This window comes from Patella vulgata, chromosome 4, assembly GCF_932274485.2.
Source record: "Patella vulgata chromosome 4, xgPatVulg1.2, whole genome shotgun sequence".
NCBI lineage: Eukaryota > Metazoa > Mollusca > Gastropoda > Patellidae > Patella > Patella vulgata.
This window is the reverse complement of record NC_065882.2, coordinates 47,481,770-47,509,210: the sequence shown is the minus strand read 5'-3', so window position 1 is coordinate 47,509,210 and position 27,441 is coordinate 47,481,770. Positions and strand designations below refer to the sequence as shown.

The 27,441-nt window shown below is 35.1% G+C and overlaps 2 protein-coding genes across 6 annotated transcripts in view; one reads left to right on the top strand and one right to left on the bottom strand.

Annotated features, from left to right (window-relative positions):
- Positions 1–13,911, top strand: part of LOC126817671 (putative elongator complex protein 1) — a 28,408-nt gene extending 14,497 nt beyond the window's left edge. For both annotated transcript variants that reach the window (XM_050544773.1, XM_050544774.2), the window contains exons 21-34: positions 326–478; positions 626–711; positions 1,527–1,672; positions 1,768–1,891; positions 4,793–4,890; positions 5,079–5,280; positions 10,489–10,550; positions 10,842–10,904; positions 11,189–11,363; positions 11,694–11,820; positions 12,334–12,452; positions 12,879–13,033; positions 13,510–13,594; positions 13,737–13,911. In XM_050544773.1, coding sequence (XP_050400730.1) covers positions 326–478; positions 626–711; positions 1,527–1,672; positions 1,768–1,891; positions 4,793–4,890; positions 5,079–5,280; positions 10,489–10,550; positions 10,842–10,904; positions 11,189–11,363; positions 11,694–11,820; positions 12,334–12,452; positions 12,879–13,033; positions 13,510–13,594; positions 13,737–13,819 — 1,678 coding nt within the window. In that variant the 3' untranslated portion in view covers positions 13,820–13,911. The remainder of the gene's footprint in view (positions 1–325; positions 479–625; positions 712–1,526; positions 1,673–1,767; positions 1,892–4,792; positions 4,891–5,078; positions 5,281–10,488; positions 10,551–10,841; positions 10,905–11,188; positions 11,364–11,693; positions 11,821–12,333; positions 12,453–12,878; positions 13,034–13,509; positions 13,595–13,736) is intronic.
- Positions 13,912–13,998: 87 nt separating this feature from the next.
- On the bottom strand, positions 13,999–25,758 carry LOC126817672 (uncharacterized). Of its 4 annotated transcripts, none has more exons than XM_050544775.2 (5): positions 25,446–25,758; positions 21,313–23,955; positions 20,814–20,918; positions 16,601–16,775; positions 13,999–15,753 (listed from the first exon to the last, which is right to left on the bottom strand). In XM_050544775.2, the coding sequence occupies exons 2-5, from the start codon at positions 23,926–23,928 to the stop codon at positions 15,560–15,562; spliced, it is 3,090 nt and encodes a 1,029-aa protein (XP_050400732.1). In that variant the 5' UTR covers positions 23,929–23,955; positions 25,446–25,758; the 3' UTR covers positions 13,999–15,559. The 4 variants fall into 4 exon arrangements, with proteins under 4 accessions (XP_050400732.1, XP_050400733.1, XP_050400734.1 ...); XM_050544776.2 differs by lacking the exon at positions 25,446–25,758 and adding an exon at positions 24,728–24,852; XM_050544777.2 differs by lacking the exon at positions 25,446–25,758 and adding an exon at positions 24,542–24,630.
- Between the last annotated feature and the right edge of the window lie 1,683 nt (positions 25,759–27,441).

Below are 27,441 nucleotides of genomic sequence, written 5' to 3'. Positions count from 1 at the left end.
TATTTACAAAGATATAATGAATTAAAAATATTGCAGCATTCATCATGTTCTGCAGGCGGTATAAACAAACAAGCAACACCTGTTTTAAGTAAAATCTTTTAATCACCCCTTTTTTTTTAATTGGATTGATTCTTCCAAGCCAGGAGATTATCTACTATTGAGATTTAGGTTTAATTTCTTAATTTAGTGTTAAATAATCAATTTGAGTTCATAGATACTGTCTGAAATATGCAAATGATGGTGAGCTGTATTTGAATGGTATTACCCTAGTTACCTAAAGGTACATAGATATATTTTACAGTTGACTTATTTTTTTTATGTTAAGAGATGAAGATGTAACAGTTACTATGTATACAGCTGCTTATCAAAAACAACATGTAAACTGTGATACAACATCTATTTTGCAACCCTCAATAAGTAAAGTAGATATTATATGTGATGCTGTACGAGCTACATTAAATAAACTTAATCCAGATAAGTAAGTTATTGATTTTACTTATTTTCAATATAATTTTGTGAAATAACACTGCTCTGTTGACTAAATAACATCAATTTATGTCACATAGCAGTTAATCTTCAGTACATCACATTCATTGATTTCAACTGTTGTTTTATTTATTTACAGATTTTTATTGTCTATATTAACAACATATGTTAGAAAGAAGAAAGCCGAGTTAGAAGCTGCTCTAGAACTGATAAGACATCTAAAAGGTATAATATTGATGACAAAGTTTGATGTATTCTTTACATTAATGTATTAATTAAAGTACAGTAAGCGTGAAGGATTGATTAAACACAATTATGTTGTTGATTTTTCTCGATAACTGTCACGATATTCGTGTGATGATAACTTGATGTAAAAACTGCTACACGTATCTTGTTGCACAATACGTAGTTGCATGACATGATAAACCTCTGCATCAAATTTCAGTTCTTTAAAAATACTGTATACACTTAACATACTGTCGCATACAAATGAGAACAAAGTCTATTAATAGCATACATGGTTAGTATAAAATGTATCCATGCAAAATATATTGTTTAAAGAACTCCAGTTAATAGACATTTAGGTTATGTGAAAGTTGGGTAACTGAACAACGAATTTGCAAATCACCCCTTTATTTCCATGCCGTGTATGTAACGAATTTTGTCACATGAAATAGAAACACAAAAATACGCAATCAGCAGCGGCAGAACAATTTACCTAATAACGCCCAATACTACATCATTGTTTTTCATTAATGATCATGGTGTACAATTCTACATAATTTACTCAATGATTTTGTTAAGTTGAAAACATAAAGTCTGGATTCATAAAGCTGTTTATTTGTGACTCAAATCTGGAAAGAGAATCTATATTTGGATTCATGGCAAGAAAACACTTGAATGATTCAAGTCGTCAGAATTATATTAAATACATATATTTGTTGTTGTTTTTGTTTTAATTTATTGAATGTATTGTTCCAATAATCCCTGTTATGTTACAAAGAATGAATATTTTTGTAATTGATTTTTTTATTTTATAGAAAATTCTAATAAAAATACTACAGTAAGTGCTGAAGAAGCATTGAAGTATCTCCTGTTTTTAGTTGATGTTAATGAATTGTATAATGTAGCTTTAGGAACATATGACTTTGATCTGGTTATGATGGTGGCAGAAAAATCACAAAAGGTAAAACCAACGTTTTAACCTTCTTTAATTTTGTCCCAGTTGTGTTATGAAATACCTACATATTATTGCAATTCTTGTTATTTCATTCTTTTTAGGATCCAAAAGAGTATATCCCGTTTTTGAATGATTTGCGTCGAATGGAGGATAATTATAGAAAATATAGTATTGATAAACATTTAAGAAGGTTCCAAAAGGCTCTTAAACATATCAGTAAATGTGGTGAGTACTGCACAGCAGGAATTTTCATACCGCCGTCTGATACCTTCTGATCTGTATTTATTAGGGTTTCACACTGGGTAGCTTGTGTGAAACACTATTGTTTTTGTTAAGATTATTATTCTTATTATTATTATTATTCTTTTTCCATTTTGATTAGATCTCAGCAACTGCTTGTCGCATTGTAACAATTTCTTCAGTTTTACTGGGGAAGTGGGTGTGACTTAGAGGATAAAGCTATTTTGAACGTTCTGCAACAATGCGAAATGTCCGAAATCACTGAAGCTGTCGTTTTTAGAAATATTGCATTAATTTTAAGAATCATCGTCAGATTTTAACTTTCGATGCATTTTGGCATAGCCAGAGACAGGGCACATAGCTACGCTACCTTTGATTTTTGATTTTCGGCAAATCTTCGCAGATATTAGACGCCAAATTTAGAAAATTTAAATTTTTACAAAAAACTTTTTTGTTTATGAATATTTATTGTTGGTATTTTACACAGAATTAAAGAGTCATTTGAATTGAGCAAAAAATGTGAAATTTTATTGTCTCAGTTATTTTCCTTGGCCACCATTGGCTAATTCAGTTTTTCAGTCCTAGATTAATTATTTATTCTTTGATTTGTATAAAACAAAGTTAATATGCTTCAGTGTCTCAATTGTGAATTTTTTTGTTGACACCGGGAGTGGCGTAATTTTACCAAAAACTGTAATTTCGAAAATTCGATACCACTTTTCGAAAGCAAATATTATTTTTTTTAAAACTGATATAACTAAAAGAGAATGCCCTTTAAAGGCGCACAAAATAGATAGCTCAGTTTTTTTAATTTCAATTTCATTTTCGGGCAAATTTGATTAAGAGTTGAAAAAAGGTGTAAAATTGAGCTATTTACAACCAATTTAGGCTTTTCAGATTTTCAAATATTTCTTTGTAACTTTTATAAACTTGTAGCTATAATCCATACGAAGAAAATGTATGTTAATATTAGTTTATAATATTAGCAGTTGCCTAGAAATAGGCAATTTTCCATCTGTCACTTTTCGCATTATTTTTCCTGTAAAAGAGTTAATTATAGTCCAAGTTTCGATTTTTCTTTACCATGTGATGCTTTATGCCACTTTTGACTGGGCGGAACCAATTTTCATTTTCAATGTCACCAGACACGGCGCCATTTCGGAAAAACTGTATTTTTAGCCTTCAAAACAGATATTTTATTCACATGAGTCTGATTTGTAATGTTTTTAAAATTATGATATTTGATTCCAATTAACAAATAGAATGAACCCATACGATCATACAGATACCACAAAAACGTTTCTAACTTGTACGGTTGCAGAGAAATAGACGATTTTCTTCAAGTCACTTTTCAATGTTTTTGGTCTATAAAAGTGCAAATTAATATTCGATTTTCATAAAATTTTCACCATGTGATGCCTTATGCCATTTATGATTTCATAGAACTAATTTAACATTTTCATTATCACCGGAAGTAATGTCATTTGGGCAAAAACTGTATTTTTAGCTTTCAAAACAAATATTTTTTTGAAGTGATTTATATTTATTATTCGTTTAATATTATGATATTTGATTCCAATGGACATATAGATTGGATGACTTTTATAGATTTTTTTTTCTATTTTAATTTCCCATTAGAAAGTTAGCTAACTTATTGGTAAGTTAGTAATAAATTTTGTCAGGATCACTTTTTTGACATGTAACACATGGTAACAAATGAATACATGCAATTGATATTGCTAGATTTGGTTGATTCTGCATCTATTTGTGCAATGCTTATGTGGAAATCTGTTTAACGGTTTCATTGAATGATACCAGAAGTAACATAATTTCACAGATAACGTGGCACCGGAAGTGACATAAGTTCAAGTGTACCGTGGTACCGGTGAAACCCGTCATTACTGCGTCGCAGTTCTAGTTTACATTTTTATTATCATCAAAAGTAATGTCATTTTGGCAAAAACTGTATTTTTAGCCTTCAAAACAAATGTTGTTTTTTTTAAGTGAGCTATATTTATTACTCGTTTAACATTATGATATTTGATTCCAATTAACACATATATTAGATCAATACAATCATATAGATGTCCAAAAATTGCTTCTAGCAACTTTCCTTGTCAAGAAATTCCCCCTTAGAAAGTCGGTAACAAATTTTGTCAGGATCACTTTTTTGACATATATAACACATGGTAACAAATGTATCAATGGAATTGATATTGCTGGTTTTGGTTGATTCTGTGTCTATTTTATAACACGTTTGCAATGCTTATATGGAAATCTGTTTAACGGTTTCATTGGTACCGGATGTGACATAAGTTCAAGGGTAACATGGCACTTGAAGTGACATTTAAGTTCAAGGGTAACGTGGCACTGGTGACAAATTTTGTCAGGATCACTTTTTTGACATATATAACACATGGTAACAAATGTATCAATGGAATTGATATTGCTGGTTTTGGTTGATTCTGTGTCTATTTTATAACACGTTTGCAATGCTTATATGGAAATCTGTTTAACGGTTTCATTGGTACCGGATGTGACATAAGTTCAAGGGTAACATGGCACTGGAAGTGACATTTAAGTTCAAGGGTAACATGGCACTGGTGAAACCCGTCATTACTGCATCGCAGTTCTAGTTTTAATTTAAATCTACTGTTTATGGAATTAACCTTGCAATGGATTGTCCACACATTAACCTGCATGTGTGAAACAATATAATTAAATTCTGCTTCCACCTTCGTGATATTGCATTTGTTGAGACCAGACCTTTCAACAAATATATTCACAACAATGTGAGTTTGGAAATAAAAGTCTGACAAACCCATCATAATATCATTTCTGGCATTATGTCCCTTTGATTAAAATATGTTTCTCTTTATCTTACAGAATCTAGTCATTTCTCTGAATGTCTGATGTTAGTGGAGGATCAAAAATTATATGTGGAAGCTCTGAAGTGTTTCGACAGGTCATCTACTGCATACAAGGTAATTATGTGTATACCGGTAATAATTTAATTTTATGTTGTGGTCTATAAGATCAAAAGTTTTGATCAAGATCGTACAAAAATATCACTTAAAAAATAAATGACAGGTCTATGATCATCACAAATGCAATGCACCATTATTATTTACTGTCACATTTTAAGAAAAATTGTTTATTGTATTTTTTACAGCAAGTGGCAATAAACTATGGTAATTATTTATTAGAGAAGAATCGTCACGATGAAGCAGGTGTTATGTTTGTAAAAGCTGAAGAATGGAAATCAGCATTAGATGCTTTTACCGTTTGTAAGAACTGGCGCCAGATGTTCTGTATGACAGCTAGATTAGGTTATACAGCGGATAAAGAAGCAGAACTAGGACGTAAAATAGCAGGTGAGAACTGAATATATCTAGTTAAAGTAATAAGCAGGGTAACTTTTACAGCATGGCAAATAGGATAGTTATCATTGAATCACTGTACTCCTCACCGTGTTTCATTTGATTTTTCCAACTCCCATTACTGTACCTCAATCCACTGGATTTAGATTTTTATACACCCACATTTTTATGTGGACGCATTATTCTGTCGCCCCTATCCGTCCGTCCGTCCACAATTTGTTTGTGGACACTCTACAGGTCACAATTTTTATACATCCACATTCATAATGTGGACGTATTATGCCGTCGCCCCTGTCTGTCTGTGTGGGTGTGTGTGTGTGTATGTATGTATGTATGTATGTCTGTGGGTCGCCTACAGGGCGCAATTCTTACTCGATTTTCTTCAAACTTTGTATACTTATTCCTTATACCCTAAGGATGATCCCTATTGTTTTTAGTGCATGCCCGACCCCCAGGGGCAGAGCCACGCCCATATTTTGTATTTGTTTGTTTGTCGTCTACAGACCACATTTCTTAACGTATCATTTTGAAACTTTGCATACTTGTTCTGTGTACCTGTGTTCTGAACATCCCTATCGTTTGGGGTGCATGCCCAACCCCCAGGGGCAGAGCCACGCCCATTTCCCTTTTGTGTGTCTGTGTGTCGCCTACAGGCCACAATTGTTAAGTGATCATCTTGAATCTTTACATACTTATTCCTTATACCCTAAGGATGATCCCTATTGTTTTTGGTGCATGCCCGATTCCCAGGAGCAGAGTCACGCCCATTTCTTGTATTTGTTTGTCGTCTACAGGTCGCATTCTTAACGTATCATCTCGAAACTTTGCATACTTATTCTTTGTACCCTAAGGACATCCCTAACGTTTGGGGTGCATGCCCAACCCCCAGGGGCAGAGCCACGCCCATTTTCTTTTTGTGTACATTATCTGATTGTCGCCTACAGGCCACAATTCTTAATCGATCGTCTTGAAAAAATTTCATATGAATTCCTTATACCCTAAGGTACCCTATTGTTTTGGGTGCATTCCCGACCCCCAGTGGCAGAGCCACGCCCATTTCTTGTATTTATTTGTTTGTCATCTACATACCGCATTTCTTAACGTATCACCTTGAAACTTTTCAGACTTATTCCTTCTATCCTAAGGAACATCCCTATTGTTTGTGGTGTATGCCCAACCCCCGGGGACAGAACCATGCCCATTTTCTTTTTGTGTGTCTGTGTGTCGCCTACAGGCCACAATTCTTAAGTTATCATCTTCAAACTTTACATACTTATTCCTTTTGGTACATGCCCGACCCCCTGGGGCAGAGCCACCCCCAATGTTTGTGTGCCTTTTGTGTCGCCTACTGGCCGCAATTCTTAACAGATCATTTTGAAACCTTGCATACCTATTCCTTATACCCTAATGATGCCCCCTGTTGTTTTTTGGTGATTGCCCAACCCCCAGGGGGAGAGCCACATCCATTTTTTCTTCGTGTCTCTGTGAGTTGCCTACAGACCACGATTCTTAATGGATTATCTTTGAACTTGGGATATGTATTCCTTATAGCCCAAGGACGACAACTGCATGTCACGACCCCCAGTGGCAGAGCCACGCCCAGTTTTTATGTTTATCGTTTACAGGCCGGAATTCTGAATGGATCAACTTGGTACTTGTCATATGCCTTATAGTCTAAGGGCATCAACTATTGATTTTGATGAATGCCCCGATCCCCAGGGGCAGAGCCACGCCCAATTCTGAATAGATTATCTTGGAACTTGGTATACTTATTCCTCATACCTTAAGGACGGCACTATTGATGTTGTCATTTCAATAACAGGGTGGCACCAAATGCTGGGAAAATTTGGGCACACAATTGTATTTTGTAAAAGTTGTATAAAAAAAAGATATTGTGTTCTTGAATGTGTCCAATTTAACAGCGAATTTATTATTATGTAACATACTAAGAACCTAACTACATTTTTTGGGCACCAACCACCACCGCCCCCCCCAGTCAAAAATTTCCCCGTACGCCAATGACAGCAACTATTTATTTTGATGCTTGCCCCGACCTCCTGGGGCAGTGTCACACCCACTTTTTTGTTAGTATTTTGTCTTTAAATTTGGCAAAACAAACCCAACGCCTAGCCTTCTTTGACTCTGATCATATTACAGCCATTTCATATTTCATTCTCTTCATTTTAAAAAGTACCATATCAATCAAAGCTGGAATTTGGACGTATATTGCAGCGTTAGCGATGCTCTCATTATCCAATTTTAACGAAACTTGAAATATAGGTATATCTCCTGAAGATCTCAATTCCACTCGATATTGGCATGTATCGCACCATAAATTCATGGATTATGGCCCCTGATTTTACGTAAAATCACGTTTTTAACTTGTGGACACTCTAGAGGTCACAATTTTCACCCAATTTTGATGAGGTCACAATTTTCACCCAATTTTGATGAGGTCACAATTTTCACCCAATTTTGATGAGGTCACAATTTTCATCTGATTTTGATGAAACTTGAAATGTATGTTTATAACCCAAAGATGTTGGTTCCTTGCGATATTCGCGTATATCAGATCCTAACTTCTTGAATTATGACCCCTGATTGTACGTAAAATCGCGTTTTTAGCTTGTTTTCCCCTTTAGAGGTCACAATTATTATCCGATTTATAAAACCGTTCGAATATATCACCGTTACACCTTAATGTTGGTTGAGTTTGAATTTCGTGAAAATCAGACCAAAACTGCCAAAGATCTTGGTTTCTTTCGATATTCGCACATATTGGATCGTAACTTCCTGAATTATGGCCCTTGATTGTACGAAAAATCGTGTTTTTAGCTTGTGTTCCCTGTAGGGGTCACAATTTTATCCGATTTAAAAATAAAACGTGTAAATATATAACCGTTACACACTTAGATCTTGGTTCCTTTTGATAAATCGCGCATATCTGAACGTAACTTCCTGGATTATGGCCCCTCTTTGTATCCAATTTTGAAAAGTATTTAATACAAAGGTTGTGGACCCTCTAGAGGTCACAGTTTTTATCTGATTAAAACATGTCTTTATATCCCAAAGATCTTAGTCCCTTTTGATATTTGTGCATTTCGGACCATAACTTTCTGGATTATAGCCCCTGATTGTACATCCAACCTCGTTGGTTTTCTCCGGGTCCCCCGGTTTCCTCCCACTGCTAAAGACCCCTACGCACAAGCGAATTATTAAAATAAAATTGTACCATGTGTTAGTCCCGAAATGACCTAGTTTGTGTCGAGTGGATGTTAAACCCCGTGTATCTCTCTCTCTCCCCTGATTGTACAAAAAATCGCCTTTTGTTTTTAGTTTGTTCTCTATCCATCTCTTGCAAAATGTGGGCGTATCTTACTGGGCAACCACTGGTTTAACTTGTGTTTGTAAATAAACATAATTATGTCACTGGTGAATTTCAGTTTGATTTGCCAAACTACAATATATTGTGTTGATATCTCATAAAAAATGAATCATGAAAGAGTTTTTGCAGTAGTGTGTAGTATTGTAGGGTGCAAAAAATAAAATAAACCACCAAAAGGTTTACTAAAACAAGTCTTTCCGAGCTTTAGATAGAACAATTTTGTATTTAAAGCATTTTAAACTGTATTCAGGTACTTGTAATATACTCAGCCAAATTAAAAACTTGACACTGATGAATTTCAAAAAAAAATTTTTCTACTAAGTCAAATAAATTTTAAAGTGTTTCTAACGATAGTAAGTAGTAAGAAGCCTTTAATTTCATAAAATTGTAAAGTCACGTGGATCACGTGACTTTTGAGCATATAAAGATGAAAAACCTGAAAAACATGTGCAAACACAAACTCGTGAGGTCAATCGATGCAAGTTTGCTTAAACTGAACATGCACACGTAACTTGAACTGGAAAAACAAATTAAAATTGTTAGAAAATGCCGCACCTTTCAAATGTAGAACGTCTACGTGCTATAGGGAGGCTCTATTGCAAGAGCCTTTAATTGTTCACGCCAGACAATAATTAATCTTAGAATGAGAGTGCTTCAAACTGGAACTATTGCCGACCGCCCAAGGGCGGGAGCGCCACTCCAGGAAGATCAAGCAATACGATTACGTCATCTTAGAAACAGATTTGTCACTGCAACCTCCACAAGTAGAGAGGTGTTTGGTGGAAGGGTAACTGCACAAACTGTTCGAAATGGATTGCAGGCTGCTGGTCTCCGAGCTCGGAGGCCCTATAATGGACCAATATTGACACCTCTTCATCACCGTGACCGACTTGTGTGGGCCACAAGACACATAAGATTTACTCAAAGACAGTGGAATTCGGTTGTCTTTAGTGACGAATCTCGATTCACTTTGAGATTTGCCGATGGCAGGGTCCGAGTGTACTGCAGACGAGGTGAACGTTACGCTCAAGTATGCGTCAGAGAAGTTGACCGATTTGGTGGCGGCAGCGTCATGGTTTGGGGTTCTTTTTGTGCACATGGACGTTCTCCTCTTGTTGTTGTCCAAGGGAACTTAAATGCTGTCCAGTACAGGGATCAGATTTTGCAACCTGTTCTTCTTCCGTTTATGCAGAGACATGGGCCTGGACTAACGTTTCAACAAGACAATGCTCAACCCCATACAGCAATTGCTACCCAGAATTTTTTAAGAAATGCCGGTGTCCAAGTCCTGGATTGGCCGTCACTTAGCCCCAACCTTAATCCTATTGAACACATCTGGGACGAACTGGGTCGACGTGTTCGTCAGCAAGTGAATCCACCACTGACGTTGCAGGACCTTCAACATGCTCTTGCTGAGCAGTGGCGACGTCTTCCTCAGGTAGTGTTTACTAATGTTCTGAGATCTATGAGAAGATGTTGTGTGGCAGTACGAGACGCTAGAGGAGGCCACAACCGTTACTAAACACTTTATTCCGATTGTTCTCCAAGTCTGTGAATTTCATTTTGGGGGGTACTGTGACATCACGAACGTTATCAATGTCAAGGACTTTCGGCGAGACGTATTCTTGCTTTCTGTTGATGTCAAGGTCATCTGTGCACAACATAACACTAAAATAGTTGCCTTAAACCAAATATTAAAAATCTAGTCCCAAAAATCCAGAGTGTCAAGTTTTTAATTTGGCTGAGTATAGTAATATTTGTTTATTTTGTATATTGAGTATGAGTAAACATTTATGTTATTAAATCTTAAATTACAGAACAATTAAAAGACAATAGAAGACATTCAGAAGCAGCAGTTATATTTGAACAATATGTCATGGTAAGATAATACATTCTCATTTTAAAATAATTTTAACATTTTAGCTGATGAATCATATTAACGCTTTTAAAATAAATGAAAAATATTTCTCAATTGTACTGTGAATAAAATGATGTATCCCCTGTTTAAGATTTAAAGTAACATTAATGCATGTTTCTTTTTCTATCATTATTTATGATATAATTAATAATAACATAGTTTTCAACAGCCTAATAGCTATAAATTGGTATGGATTTTAATATTATTTTGTAAAATGTCTTTTATGTCTTATTATATATTATAATTGAATAGGATATAGAGGAAGCTATTGTTACTTTAGTTGAAGGAAATGAATGGGATGAATCTCTTAGAATGGTAAGTGTATTTAGGCTTACAAATAATAAGTAATATTAAATAACAATCGAGAATATGAACTGAGGGAGGAGTTTCCATCTGAATATTATGGCTATTTCTTGTCAAAACTTCAAATATTATAACTTCGATTAGAGCAAAGTAATTCAACTGAAATTTTCAATATATTCATTTTTCATTATTTATTTCTTGAATTATTATAGCAAAAACATCCATTTCTTTTTCTAAATCTTGCGTAATGTATCTGTAAATAATAAAATAAATTGCTATGATGTTATATTTTACAGATGTACAGAAATAGAAGAACAGATTTTATTGAGACTCATTTAAAGCCAGCTTTAGAAGATAAATATAATCAGGAAATGGAATCATTAGAATCACTTCAGACACAGTTTATAAAATATAGAAATAGGTTGAAAATTGTTAGACATAATAAAGAGAGAGAAAGATTAGAAATATTAGGTTTGTTAATTTGTTGATCTGCTATAAGGTATAGGATATCATTTAGATGAAGCCTTATACAAGTTGGAAACGCATTAATTCATTAATTCCATATTCAGTTTGTTTTCTTGAAGAAGCACAGATATTTTACAGGTTATATTAAAATGAAATGAAATTGGGTTTAACATCCTACTGTTCTGCTCTGACTGGGCTAATGAAGACAGGGTTATATTAAAGGATTTATGTTGGGAGTGAATTGAACCTCAAGGGTACTTTTGGATTTGAGGCAAAAAGAACCAGTGTTAAATGTTTCAAACTTAAAATAACTAGAATCAACATGTTTATTTGTAGAAGGAGGTGTACCGGTAGGGGCAGATGCTGATTTATTCTCTGATACAAGTAGTGCTGCTGGTGAGAGTGTTCATTCACGATACACATATGATTCTTCCCGTTCTACTGTATTCAGTAAAATGACAGGGTAAGATAGGATTTCATTTTTATTGTAGCCCAAAATAGAAATATTGGTGTCGAATGATTATAATGAAGCTTTAAGTTTTAAATTGTTGATGCATAGTTCCATATATAAATTCAAGCCATCTGAAAGTTGTTTCAGGTATTGTACACAATGCATGGTCCAGTTTCTCTGAAGAACATCTGATATCAATTGTCACAGGACTCTTCTGTAAGGAGCATGTTGTCTTGTGGTTGTTTCATGTAGCTAACATCTAAATCAACTTCAAACATTTAAGTCTTGGCACATTTTGGATTTACTGTAATTTGTTTAAACATTTGTTGTCTATACTAAAACTCTAAATTTGGCCATGTTTGCAGATGTGTCTGTTCGACTTTGAAAATGTCTTAACTGAAAAATCTACCTGTCATCTGGTTTTCAGAAATTCAAACATTTAGCTTATAGATTACATGTACTGTTAAAAGCATAATATTCAATTAGACATACATAATGTTCACCAAGATCATTTTCATTCTACAGGAAATCACGTAAAAAGGGTTCAGTTAAAAAATGGAATTTAAAAGAAGGAAGTTCTAATGAAGGTTGTGCATTAATTGAAGCTTTAGCTAAAATTATCACATCAGTTACAGGATTTAAAGGTTGGTTTCTAACTTCATTTTATTACTTAATGCTATATAATTACATTTGTTTTATATTATCTCTTCGTTGTTGTTAGGTGATACCAGTTAATCAATGAACTGAACAGTAATTCAGGGGAGACAAAACAGAATATTACTTAAATGGGTGTTCCTTGGACCCAACTGGGGTAACATGAATCCTTCTGAGTTATCAAATGTGGGAACTGATCTCATTCTGACTACATAGCAATTCACATTATTTAAGATTTGTATTTTTATAGTGAATATTTCAAATGATTCCTTCTTTTGATGAGCAGTTACTTCAGAAATTTCAGTTTTTCTATAACTGTGAGTGACTTCAGAGTTCCTGTAACATGAAAAGTCATAGCTCTTTACTTATTGCCATGTTTGTATTATTATTTTATATATATTTTGATTTACTTACAGATGATATGAATCTATTATTAAAGATATTAGTAGAGTTTTATTATGATGATGAAGCTAGTAAACTACAGGAGATGTATGATATGTTTCTATCAGTAATAGATACTAGTATACCAGAAATCTGGTTAAACTCAACCGATACTTCTAATACTGATACTGTAAGTATATTTTAGAGTTCTGAATTTACCTGGGTATTTTATCTACTGTACTATAGAAGGATAACTTTGCCAATATTATTTCAATGTTCACAATGCAAAATGCATATGTCAGTAGTTCAAAATACGTATTTTAGTTTTACAATTTGCAGTTTCCAATGCTCCACAATACCATTGTCAGAGTGTTAAAATACGGAATACATTTGTCAGTAATACAAAATACAGTATAATAGTTATTTTGCACATTACACTTCTCCATTCTGCATTTTGCATAATAGACAAATGCATAATAGAACTTAGCATATTAGAACATATACCTTATATGGGATCTACCATAAAGCTCATTTGCATACAGAAAAAAATCCGGACTTGGACGGAAATTAATAATTTACGTGATTAATCTACAAGGTCAACGTCAGCAGAAGGCAAAAGAACAAATTGGCATACAATAAGTCACCAATAAGTTTTATTTATTTCAGGTATTGGGACCAAATACAACATCTAATGCCATAGCTCAGGCTGTGCAACAAGGAAAACAAGTAAACAGCCCTGGTGAGAAAATAGGTAAGTCTTTAAAAAAATAAAGATGTTCCCTATGAAATTCTACCATTGTCATGTCTTGATAGAAAACATTATCTGGAAATAAATGTGGGAGTATCTGTTGTTTTGGGTAATTTTGAGAAAAAAAATTGTATTTTTCTTTCAGAGCCGATATTGATTGTTCCACCACAGATAAAGAAAGACATTCGATGGAAACTTCACATGGTTCAAAAAACTGACACATCTTGACAATAGATAATTGTACTCACTTGAAAACTTGTAAAAGGAAAATGTTTATAGAAATATTCCTATGTAAATTAATATAAATACAATATACCATATATTGAAGTGTTCTTTCTTATTTCAACTGTAATATTGTTATACTGAGATTGCACTTTGGCCATGGAAGCAACAGGACTGAGAATTGATAACACAGTTACAGTTTATTTAATAAATTCTTTTTTTTTTAAATATACCTTTATGGAATTGTACAGTATCCATTACAACATATTGAAATAAAATATATAGACACAAAAATAAAACAAAAAGTATATAAAAGTATAAGTGAGTGGCCTGAACAAAATGTAAACAAACAGAGTGTGGTAGTAACAGTTTCTATAAAACATAATTCAAACAAAATCCTATAGGATTCTTTAGGTGTCGGAGACAACCCTATTACTTGAGACGTACTAGTGGGGAATGGAAACCACACTTGACTCAATGACAGACCTTATGATCCAACATGCACGTGTTAACCATTCGGCCACCCCCCCCCCCCCTCTTTTTTTTATCTAAAAGAGTAAAAGTATGATATTTGTAATGACCACAAAAAGTACCATTATAAACTCATTACCTAATAGACATACAATAAACTAATAAAGTTAACCCTAAGTCAGCCATTGATATCTTACCAGAATTTGTTTGCTAACAACACCAGCATTCATCCATTCATTGTCTTGCAAGTACACAAAATAATGGAGAGAGAGAGAGAAAGAAATCGGAGGACATGGGGGGAAATCCACAGGGTTGGACAGGCGATCATACCTCTTGTCACGTACGAACAGGGAATCGAAACCGCGCCACTTGACTCAGTAACAGACCTTATGATCTAACGAGCAGGCGTTAAACCATTCGGCCACCCAACCCCCACAACATATTGGAGTCACCATTAAATTTGGTAGATTGTCAAAAAAGCTTTCCCTTAATCAAGAAAGATATAATGTTTATGGTATTAAACAAATTTGTCCTGGCAGTTTATCAATGATTTCCAATTAATGATTATAAATTTAGGATTGAAACTGTTAAGGAAAAGTATCTTTAAAGATTTGGTCATTACATAATAATAACTTGTGACGATTTTCCATTAAAGTGATGTTTTAACCATATCAACTATCAATTAAATAAGAACTTGTGACGATTTTCCATTAAAGTGATGTTTTAACCATATCAACTATCAATTAAATAAGAACTTGTGACGATTTTACATTAAAGTCATGTTTTAACCATAACAACTATCAATATATGAATTACAAAGAGAAAAAATAAAAATATATTATAAAAAATAAAAATGTCAATATAATAAAGCATCGTGAGACTAGTATATTTTATGTAAATAAGAACAGCTCATGTACATAATATATGTTCATTTGTATTACCAGGGGAAAATAACATACCCTATATCATTATACAACTAAAATATTTTTTTTGTCATATAGCATTATAATTATTTCTAATACTAGTTACTGTACAGCGCATTGGACACTTACAGCTGGCCCCCAGATCCATTCACTTGATTTGATATTTGTTTATTTCTTGCAGTGTCTATGTAGTTTTTCTTGTCCGCAGGTTTGTCTTGTTGGTTTTGTTTTGCGTGTAGTGCGGTCCTACTGCATTTACTATTTGAAACATGAATGCTAAATAATATCTTGGACAAAGTCAAAAGACTGTCATCTTGTTCCAATTCAATACCCCAGTTCCAATATGCCTGATTTATGATAGAAATTCTTCATTTTCTATGGCTGCCACAACATCAAATCTTTCCATTTTCTCTAGAAGTTTTAGTAAATCCACCATTTTTGTATCTGGCTGTCTGTTACACCATGTTGTAAGAACAGCTGAGCATGGGTTGTCGGAATTCTTGAAATTGATAATTTCCACATCTCTTACTGTCAAGTCCAACAAACCTACATGATAAATAAGAATGTATTAAAGATATATTATGGGAGATTAGATAAAGAGCTGGCAGTTCTGGTTATAATAGTTAAAAACTAGATAACATAAAGGGAATTTGCTGAAAATTTCAGTCAAATTGATTCACTCTGAACCCAGAATTTATCTATTGAATTTTTGGCCTAGCCTCGATCGTCATTACTAAAGTCGGTACGATAAGAAACATAGTCTCAATTATCCATTTCATGATTAAATCTTGAATGAAATTTTAGCAGCAAATAGGATCCTAATCCAGAAAACATTGCAGGCTAGTGATGACATTGAGAGTTGATTATGGTCTGGATAAGTTAATTAATGTCTAATTAATAATTTAGATAACATTTCAGGCCTAAAGAAAGACCTGCAATAGGCAGATTTAGCTCTTGCATATTTTATGTTTAATGAAAGTTTTACAGTTTTTGCAGTCCTGAAATAAATAACCTTAAAAACTTAGACAGGAGCTTTAACAGGACACAATAACACAATATAAATATGTCGGGAAAAAAGGTGGTTGGTTGGTACTCGGGATTTTCCGGCATGGTTTCCCCTTGTCAGTTGTGTAGGGGGAGGCTCTGACAAAAACAGCTGCCTAGTGGTTCAGATGGGACAAAAAACCAAGTTCCTGTGTACACATTGACCTGCACCTAAAAAAAACCCCTTGACAGTTGGAATTTGATATAAGAGCAGGCCCTAGTGCAGTTGTCCGGACAAAATTTCCTGTGTGGCGTCAGTCGGTGCAGAAAAGTGGGAGGTTAAATTTCAATTTATTTTATAATATCTGCCTTTAATTGGAATGAAAAACCTAACTATTTTCAATCTTACCTGCCAGCATTGTCCAGTCTTGACCCAGAGGCTTTGGGGGATTAAGATAATCACATATAGTTTTGTACACATGGTTTGGTACCTCCATGAGCAATCGATCTTTTATTTTAACATCTGTAGCCGAGGTTTTCTTGGTTTCTAACAAACGATCATCTTCTCTTGATACCACATGCATCTATATAATAATGTATAACTTAATTACGTCTTCATTAGCCCAGTCGGAGTAGGACGTTAAACCATAGGCGTACGGGCTCGATGACAGTTAGGGGGGGCAGAACCCGAAATGCCCGAAAAAATTTCGGGTTTACAGACAGCGGCGTCGGTCTTCCTCGAGAGGCGAAGAAACGGAGCTTACCTTGCATGCCCCCCCCCCCCCCCAAGAAAATTTTGGAATATTTGACGGCTGCAAACACGTTTTCCTGCTATTTCAGTCCTTGAACAAAGTGGTCTATTATAGCCTAATTAAGATGGCTGACTCGAATTCCAATCAAAAGATCAATCGTTTACAGTCCACGAAGACGGGACCGTTAGCAGAAAATTTAACTGCCGCAAACGGGTTTTCCTGCTATTCCAGCCTGTGAATACAGCAACTTCAATTTGGTCCAATATAGCCCACCTGACTGATCCGAATTCCAAACAACCAATCAATCGTCGCGGAGTATGGAGGCCCCCCCCTCCCCCCCGGAGAAAATTTTGAAAATTGGACCACCGCATATGCGTTTTCTGCTATTCTAGCCCGTGTAAGAAACTCCAACAGTATCCAATGGTTTTGTAACCTAAATCCCATTTTGAATTCCAACCATTCAATCAGACTGTTCCAGCCGCATTCACAAATAATAATCGATGCCCGAAAAATGTCGCACAAAGCAGAGTGGCTCCAGACAAAATGTTTTAATCCATAGTCAACTAAGTACAAATTCGTGGTATTCAATTAAAAGATAAGTAAAATTAATGTTTTATTTGGGCTCGGTGACAGGGAAGCAAAACTAGAAATGCCCGAAAAAATTTCAGGTTTACAGACAGCAGCCCCGTTTTCTTCGAGAGGCGAAGAAGCGGAGCTGACCTTGTAAGGACCCCCCAAGAAAAATTTTGGAATATTTGACGGCCGCAAACGCGTTTTACTGCTATTCCAGCCCGTAAAATTAGTGTTTTATTAGATTCCGGGCACTTTATTTTGCCAAGTAGATGAAATATTTTTTTTTTCACTTTACCCGTCTGCCCGAAAAGTCAGCTTGCCCGAAAGTTAGGGGGGCAGCTGCCCCCCCCCCCCCCCCCTGCACCCCTGGCTCGTACGCCTATGCGTTAAACCCCATTTCATTTCCTAACTTAATTATATTATTTATAATCTTTTAGAGGCATTTAGTAACTGGGTAGAGCAATACACAAAAACACATACTTATGGAAAAACAGCTACTTATTTATTTGGGCGACGTTTCGAAGAGTATTCTCTCAACGTTATCAAGCTAATACTTTTGATAACGTTGAGAGAATACTCTTCGAAACGTCGCCCAAATAAATAAGTAGCTGTTTTTCCATAAGTATGTGTTTTTGTGTATATTATTTATGTTAACGAGTGGCGTTTGTTGTTATTAGCGGGATTATGCCAAAGCAATATATAGCGGAACCTCTAATCTCCCAACACATTAACATTCCGGGTCTTTTGTGAAAAGGTTTTCGTCTCAAAAGAAAGATAAAATAACTCAATGATTCATCTAGTATTAGCAAGAGAATTAAAACTGCATTTCTGAATTATTATTTTTTTTATTATATTAAATTATAACAAAAGAGTAGCTTTCTTATGTATGGAAGGGTATCGCTGCCAATATTAAATGCTCTGCTAAAATGTCTTTTCCATTAATTACCGGTAATGATAAAGTCAAAATACCTCGAAGGGCAAAGTTAGATGTAAAACGTCAAATGCAACGTGTCAAATGTTTAATGGAAAATGCTGTTTTTGTCGTGTCTACATTTTACATTTCCTTCATTACATTTTACATTTGAGCTCTGCCGCATCTCATTTGTCCTTCATGCTTTCTACATAGCATGTTACGCAGAGCACTAAGTTTGATATGCAAATGTAGGATATCACGTGTCTTCGCATATACGGAAACGAGACCGAGCTCAACCTAGCACAGTATAAACCAGCACACTATAAGATATTTACCGCACGATATTGAGGCAATCAACATGGCAAACTATAAGAAATTCGCTGGACGACCGCGCCTGCAATAAAATCATGTGATTGGTATGGCTAATCCGAGCCTTCGACAAAATAACATAAAATGAAAGTATAGTCAATATTTAGTAATTAGGTTACTGTCGGACAGCGACACACTTCTTTCGACAAAACGAGGATTTTTCTTTCTCTAAAGTACGTAATAATGAATGAGGCAGGAAATAATTAATAGATTCAAAGAGCCATAGAAACATACTTTCCAGTGATGTATAACACGATAACTGGAATTTCGTATTAAGACCCGTATTTTAACATTTTAAACCCTCGCCACCGCCCCACACCCTCTCTCTAAATTTTAGTACAGGCTACTAATAATGAATATACATGTACTTAAAGAGAGGAATGGGTATCCATGAACGTGCTTTTCACTGATATGTAAAATGATATCTGGAATTTCGTATTATGACCCGTATTTGGACATTGCATGCCCCTCCCCCCTTCACGTTATCATGGTAATACAGTTTAGTACCATCCAAATTTGATCGTTCTTCAAGGTAAGTAAATTTCTTATAGTGTGCCAGGTTGATTTCCTCTTATAGTCTGCTGGATTACAGTGTGCCAGGTTAATCTCGGCATCGTTTCCGTATATGTTAATAAGTCACGTGATATCTATATTTGCATATCATAGTTAGTGCTCTGCGTAAGATGCCAGGTAGAAAGCGTGAACGACAAATGAGATGTGGCAGAGCGCAAATGTAAATATGAGAGACATTTCAAAAAACAGCCTTTTCGGATAAAACATTTGTCATTTGACACATTACATTTGGCTTGTTACATTTAACTTTGGCCTTACAGGTATTTTGACTTCATCATTACCGGTATTAGGACTTTGTACATTGTACTTTTTACATATAATCAATGGAAAAGACATTTTAGCAGAGCATTTAATATTGGCAGCGATACCCTTCTATACTTATTGCGACACAATTTCTCAGAAATCACACATTACGCAAGAATGAAGTCTTCAAATGCGTATGTATGTAATTCATCTTACAAAAAAATAAATGTCAACAAATTATTTCCTAACAACGAATAAAAAAAACAACCATTTACGCCGCGTTTATGGAGACACATTTTCTCAGAAATCACATTAGGCAAGAATAAATTTTCATTCAGTCTTCAAATGTGTATGTATGTAACTGAGCTTACAAAAATATAAATGTAGATAAATGATAGCTTAAAAATAAATAAAAACAATGGGGTTACGACACTTTTTTATGGATTTTACATAAAGATTTAAATAACGTCTGACGTCACGTCATGGTGGTTAGTGATCTCCAACCTTTTTCACAGAGGTATTGCGAAAGTCTTTTTATAGTAGCGGCCCAAGGAATATTCACTGTTGATCAGTGTGGGTGATCTCATAATTACTTAATTATAGTGAAGGAAGTAGGTACGGCCTTTGTGAGCAATCCAAATAAAAATGTACCATTATATTAGTTACAATATGATCCAGTTCAGTTTGTGAACCCAAATACCCGCTTACATTGTGAACCGGATTTCTGAATATTTAAGTCCTGATAATATTTGTAGAAGGGATATCAATATCTTTATATATATGTTTGTATTAGATATTATACCATTTAAATATCCGGATACCTGTAGCCCTAATAGCCTAACGCTGCATCGCATATTGACAGGCGGTCGGTTGGTAGTTATATAAATTTAGATCACTAACATTTGATTATATGTGTTGTCGATTGATTTCATTTTTATACGCCCACATTGAAATGTGGTCGTATATTGTCGTCGCCCGGCCCGTATTTCAGTCCGTCCGTCCGGCGTCCACAATTGGTTGTGGGCGTTCAAGTGACTAAAGTTGATATGTCAGAGTGCCATTTAACATTAGGTGGTCCTGGAGTTTGTTTTCTAGGTTTGTTTTTTTAAGGTTAATAATAATATAGTATCGGAACGTTCATTTCCCAGACACACAAGCTTTATTAAGAAAATATGTTTGCATGGGTAAATTCAGTTTACCTGTCCATTTACGATGTTTACTTTTCGACCACAACACCAAAAATCAGATTTATCAGGAATAGATTCCAATTCTTCGATATTATTGGCAATTGTCAACAAGTGCTTCTAAAAATAAAAATACAACATTAAGATAGTGTCATAGTTTGCTTGACATTTGTGGTTTTTTTAGACATTATGTAATGGCTACACCTGAGAAAAGGTATTGTAAAATACGAGGATGTGTGACACACCTTTCTTTACTAAATGTGATGTTATCGAGGTTTTATCTCTTATCGAATAGCATTGTTATATTACTTGAAAACAGGATATGTATTTATAAAATTAGCCTTTTTGTCATATAAAAAATTCACTTTGCATAAATGCCCCCCACAACTATTTGAATGGATTAACGGTTTGCTTTGCTTTACTGCAATGGGTAATTTATATGTTTATTGCTCATATTAAATAACACTAATCGAAGAATAAACACTTTTGGAATTCTTCAATGCGGGAAACTTACTTCTTTGCTGCCATCTTCATGCGGTGAGGTACAAGGGCAGAGGTATCCCATCATCAATTTACACATCTTAAAATCCTGTTTCACAATATTGTTCAAACATCGCCAAATCATTAATAGGACAGTTGATCTATTACCAAGGGCATCACCGCGAAGTACTATTTTCAAGAAACCATGTTTGTCATCGTCACACTTTTCCAATTGATAACACAGCTGATTGTCATATGTGAAGATTGCTTGGCGTCTACTCATATTGGCAATACCTTCCCTCGCGCTGCAGTCAAACTCTGCACAAGCACAAAGAAGATGAAGAAACAACTCCTGTGGGAAGTGTGGAAGGCATTTGATATAAACCATAATGTCTTTCTTGTGGACAGACCAGCATTTTTCTGGATAAGGGAGATCTTCTGGAAGAGATGATGGAATAATGAATGACGTGTTTAATTCACAAATCAGGTGAAAGCGGGATAAAGCAGCTATAGCCGACTCCATAGCTATTCCTGTAGGACAATGTTGTTCAAATACATGTTTAAACAATGCAGCTGAACAAATTCCACGCTCTTCTAATATGGACCAGTCGTCGACCAGATGTGGTGGTCTTTCACTCATTTTCGGCACATTTATGATATGGCTTACAATATTTAGTAAACTGCGGGGATCGAAAATGATGAGCATTTGTAATTCATTATCATTCCGTCGGAACATTATTTCACCCATTTTATGAAAGAATATTAACATTTCCTCAAATTCAGATTCTGTTGCTAGCATAAGTTTCATATCCTTGCACAACCTATACACATTTTGAAAATATTCGGAGAATATCTGTTCTTTTCTGTAATGTTCTATTATAGTGAAGAAAAAAAAGAATTTTACTGGGAACTTTTCCTGTAATATGATGTCTGTTGTCTGCTTAATTATTTTATCCTTAAGATTTTTGTGGTCCTTATCGGTGGGACACCGGGAAGAATTTTCTACTGGAAACAGAGATGTGTCATCGTCGTTCCACACGATAATGTTATGATATATTCTGTGAACACTTCTTTTTAACTGTTCTTTTATTTCAGCCTTTGTCCTTTTCGTAATGCGCATATCGTCACGGTGTGTTCCCACTAGAAACACGCGGGTATGGGGATAATGACTATGTAATTGTATCGATCGCAACCACCGAAGGATATCCTGAAGCACCATCTGAAAGTCTTCAGAAGCTTCTACTAGACTGAACACTAATAAATAAACACACTGGCCTGTCATATATAAATGGTGAGCTGTATAGTATAATGGGTGACCTGCAAAATCTCTAACCAATAACTTTAAACGTGGAGATCTAGTTCTTGCACCAATCACTTTGCTAGGGTGGTTTATTGTGCCCGCGTCTTGTTGTTTAGAACGCTGTATAGATTTGAGATAACTAAACATTTCCACTAGCATCACGACAACTATTACAATGAATACCTTAGCAATGTCGGGCGAGAACTCCCATCCAAACATTCGTGTATGAATCAATCCAAGTACTATTCCAATCAAATGCCTAATGAATCGTCGACTTCTTCTGCTACTGCAGATTGTTTTCAATTGTGTATCCAAAAGGCAATACAGGTTTTGACCAACCATAATTCCATGATTGTGCAAAGCTCCAATAGCAATTGACACTGTTAAACAAATGCAGTATTTGGTTTGTGTCTGAAACAATATCGCCAAGAGCGCAATCAAAATCGTCATGATTATGTAGTTACAATTACTGTAAAGATACAGACCAATCAAACAGCCCAATATGAATAGATGGATCTCCAGTGATTGGAGGGGATTGGAGGCAACGTATAAGTCACTTGACGGAGGACAACATAAACAAAAACAACATGCAATCCCGATACCCATTGACTGACCTAGAGCAACACTTTCAACACTCTCAAGCACCAGAAATAAAAACAGCACAGCTACAACTGATAATCCGATATACACTAATGAATCGTCTTCTAGACACCACGATGCTAGATCCCAACGAAACCATGCATCTATTAAGATGACGTAATGTCGTATTCCAACACCTATTCCTGTTCCGTCTGCTATTCCCAGGAACGGGATCAAAAATGTAAACATGAAACATAGTAAAATTCCGAACCATGGCCAATATTGTAATGTTTCGGAAACAATACAATTTGAATAAATTGCAAATGTTATCCAAGTGATCAGTCCAATTCTAGCACAAACTATGACTGGGGCGAATACACTATTCAGTGTTCGACATTTAACTTTACCCAATCGAATCATGAGATGCTTTCCTAAAATGTCGTCATATTCGTTAGAATTCGCAGCTCGGATATCCAACTTCGACCAGAGACGACTTGGATCTGGCTGTAAGCCAACTGTATCAACAAGTTCGTGATCCACTCCTACGGTGCTTTCTTCATTCTCGTCAAACATATCATTAGATAAAAGTTTGAGAAGACTTGTTTTACCCTGTCTTTCTTTACCCACTATATTCAATATTAATCTGTAAGAACAGTCTTTATCCTGGTTGATCACGTCTTTTACAGCTTTCTCGCCTTCTGGACCAGTGATAAACCCCACTCCAGGGGTAATACTCATCTGGTAGATAGCTTTCTGTTCTGCCTCCTGCATCTTGCATTGTTCGTCGTGTTATCTGCCCTGAAAGAATCAATTAAATACACATATTTATGATAAATACTGTAGCCGCCTATTTGTCATGATATTATGTCCTTTGTAATAAGATATTGTTTCAACATACATCATCTGAATTTTATCCTCTTGGTTAACCTTACAATCTATAATAAGATTTTAATTTATTAAAAAAAATTGACGTCAAACGGGGTGTTGGATTTCTCTCTTTAAAAAGCTCAATGTGTATGTATGCCTACTTAATTTAGAGACGATGATGGCATCCTGATCCGCCACTGAATCTGCCTATTTCTGGTCTTCCTTTAGGCCTGAAATGTTATCTAAATTATTAATTAGTCATTAATTAACTTATCCAGACCATAATCAACTCTCGATGTCACCGATAGCCTGTACTGGATTTGAATCCGATCTGCTGCTCACCGCTCATTGATGATTTAATCCAAATATGGATAATCGAGACTATGTTTTTATCGTACCGACTTTTGTAATGATGATCGAGGCTAGACCTAAATTTCAATCGTTAATATCTCGGTTCAGAGTGGAACAATTTGACTGAATTTTTCAGCATATTCCCTGTACATTATCTAGGTTTTACCTATTACAGTGAGAACTGCCAGCTCTTTATATAATCTTCCATACTGCCCCTTTAACGTTGTTGATAGATTTTGTCATTAACTGTTGAATATGTAGATTTTGTCATTAACTGTTGAATATGTAGAACTGGACGTTTAAACAAAGATTAAGTATCTTATAAGCACTTGTAAAAAAAATGTAATAATACCAGATGAAAATGTAGCGATCCTAACGAGACGACCTGTTTTGCTGGCGGTGTCCATACGTATCCTTATATTAGATCGTTATATCTGTCGCCGAGTTTGTTTTTATGTCTCGTTTATAATAACCCGGCACTTACAAGACGCAAGTCTTTGTCCTTTATCTCTAAGTTTTTTTACGGACTCTACATGTGTAATAATCTAATTTTATCAGGACAGGTATAACTAGATACATAGCTCTTTGTATAACACAATACGTATTATTAAGGGAAATTGGCGAAAAAGACATAGTGATTTTGTTAAATAAACTAAATTCCAACATTACCCCTTATGTTACCCGATTTGTATAGAGAAACATACAGGCTTCGTGAGTCTAGAAAATATCGACAAAGTTGTAAATGTGAATAAAACTTGTTTGTTCCTCCATTTTGTCCATTTGAAATAGAAACTATACATACAGGCCGCATACGCAATATGTCACCTTTCACCCAATACTCGTGAATAAGAGTGTGTGAAATGACAAACCATCTCTTCAGTAATGCATAAATGTTATTAATGGTGGTAATAAAGTATAATAGGCTTCCAAATGTAAAATATTTTCCATACCAGTTACCACCCACCACAGCGAACAATGGTTAGGTTAGATTCCAATAAAAGAAAGCAATATGTTGACAGTTTCTGTAATCGCTCCCTGTTTCGTAGATTTTTAAAAGTAAACTAACTTACCACTGTCTATCATAGTCTTCAGGATGGAGGATACTCTTTATGTCGTCCAAACCACGATCAGAAACGGGTAGAGATTCCTACGATCGAGTCATATCCTAAAACAAGTCATAATGGGTTATTTTCTGATAAAACTGTAAGCTTCTCGCGTTTGTTTGTTTAGTTGATGGCCTATATTGTGACATTTAAAGGGGAAATGTGACCTAATAATAATATTTCATTTCATATCAATTATGCCAATTATGCCAACCTTGGCATAACTAAGATGTTATTAACCTACGCGTATATCACTGCAGATTATTGGGTTCATCAATACATTGATTCATCATCCTTGCTTGCTGCTTGAAGTTAACAACATTCGACGATGTGAAAGGAAAGGATCAGTCGAGGAGACGCACTAACAAAATATTTCAGCCCGAATTTGCTTTAGCTAAAGCCCGCCAGTCTTATTTGTAATAGTAACAGATATTCTCATGACAAAGCGATAGACCTAAAGTCAAATTATGTATCCAGTCCAATATTCCCACATGAAACCCAAATTAATGTTTGTCTGGTATGTGATATTCGTCACGGTTATTCTATCTCTTTAAGATGTGTAAGATTATTACTGTAGTAAAAGGGTGGATGTATTACGACTTAAGCAGTAGGTTAAATAACCAGTCGCTTTGGTGATATTCAAGATCTATAACAATAAACCATTGTCTTCCTAAAGCATATATAGTTAACCGTACCAATATATTTTATCAAACTAAAGGAAACCAGGTGAAGAACCGATATTTTCTCCGATTCCTTCATCCCTTCCAGTATACGAGAATGGAACAAACTTAACGTTGAAATTAGAAACTCTCGATCCCTTGCTATCTTTGGAAATTCACTAAACAAATTAGATACCATCGTGCCACCATATTACTATATCTAGGGAAAAGAAAATTACAAATAATCCACTGTAAACTAAGATTATGCTGCTCAAATCTACAAGGCCATAAATTCCCCAGACACGTCGATGATAGCCCTGCTTGCCTCTGCGGTCACAAATTCGCAGATACCGAACACTATTTACTCGTATGCCGCATATATTCAGATGCAGAGAAAACAGATATGCCATAAACTTCAACATAATCATAAAACAATCAGTTGTCTGTTGAATGGGTCAACAAAACTTAGTCCTGAGATAAACACACTTATTTTCCAAGAAGTACAACAATTTATTCTCTTATCAAAAAGATTTAAATCTCCATAAAACAACTCTTAAGTTTTCAAGCCCTAACACTGTCTATTAAGTCTCTGTATTATCCATTATGTATCATATATGCTCTATATCTATGTAATTATGAATGTATGTATGTATATATTTATAATGTGTACAGGTATCAAAATTAGAGAGAGGAGTTACAAATAGGCATAGCCTGTTCCCCAATCCAAATTCAGATTTAATGAATAAAAATATTGTTTAAAAAAATCAATTTATATTTAAATTCTATATCATGGTCCAGTTAAAACATCGTATATTATGGGCAATACAAACTCACTGAATCTTACGAACGTCAAAAACAAATTCCAAAACTCTTATTCTTAAGTACCATGACTAAAATGTTATAATAATTTCTAAACTGACATCCATATATACTTAGTATGATAAAAAGCTGACGCATGGCGGCACATTCTGGCTTTCATATAATTATTGTCGATGTAAGGAATGTGGATGGCACTTGAGCATATCCGATATCCATAATAGGGTAGGTGCGTAGTGCGACGGCCCGACGCTGGAAGGTCTTCCACAGGTTTACTCTGTGGGTCTTCTGTATATTGTAGGGCCTTACTGGACGGTCTAGTGAAGCAATGGCCAAGATCAAACATAGTCAAATAAAACCGAATGGAATGTTGGTAAAGTTTTTTTATCCCTCGCCATAGATCGCGAGATGTACATAGGGTTAGGGCATGTGATTGTTGACGCCTTTGTGTGGTATGGTTAGGTTTAAGAATTTGGGGGAGAGGTTAA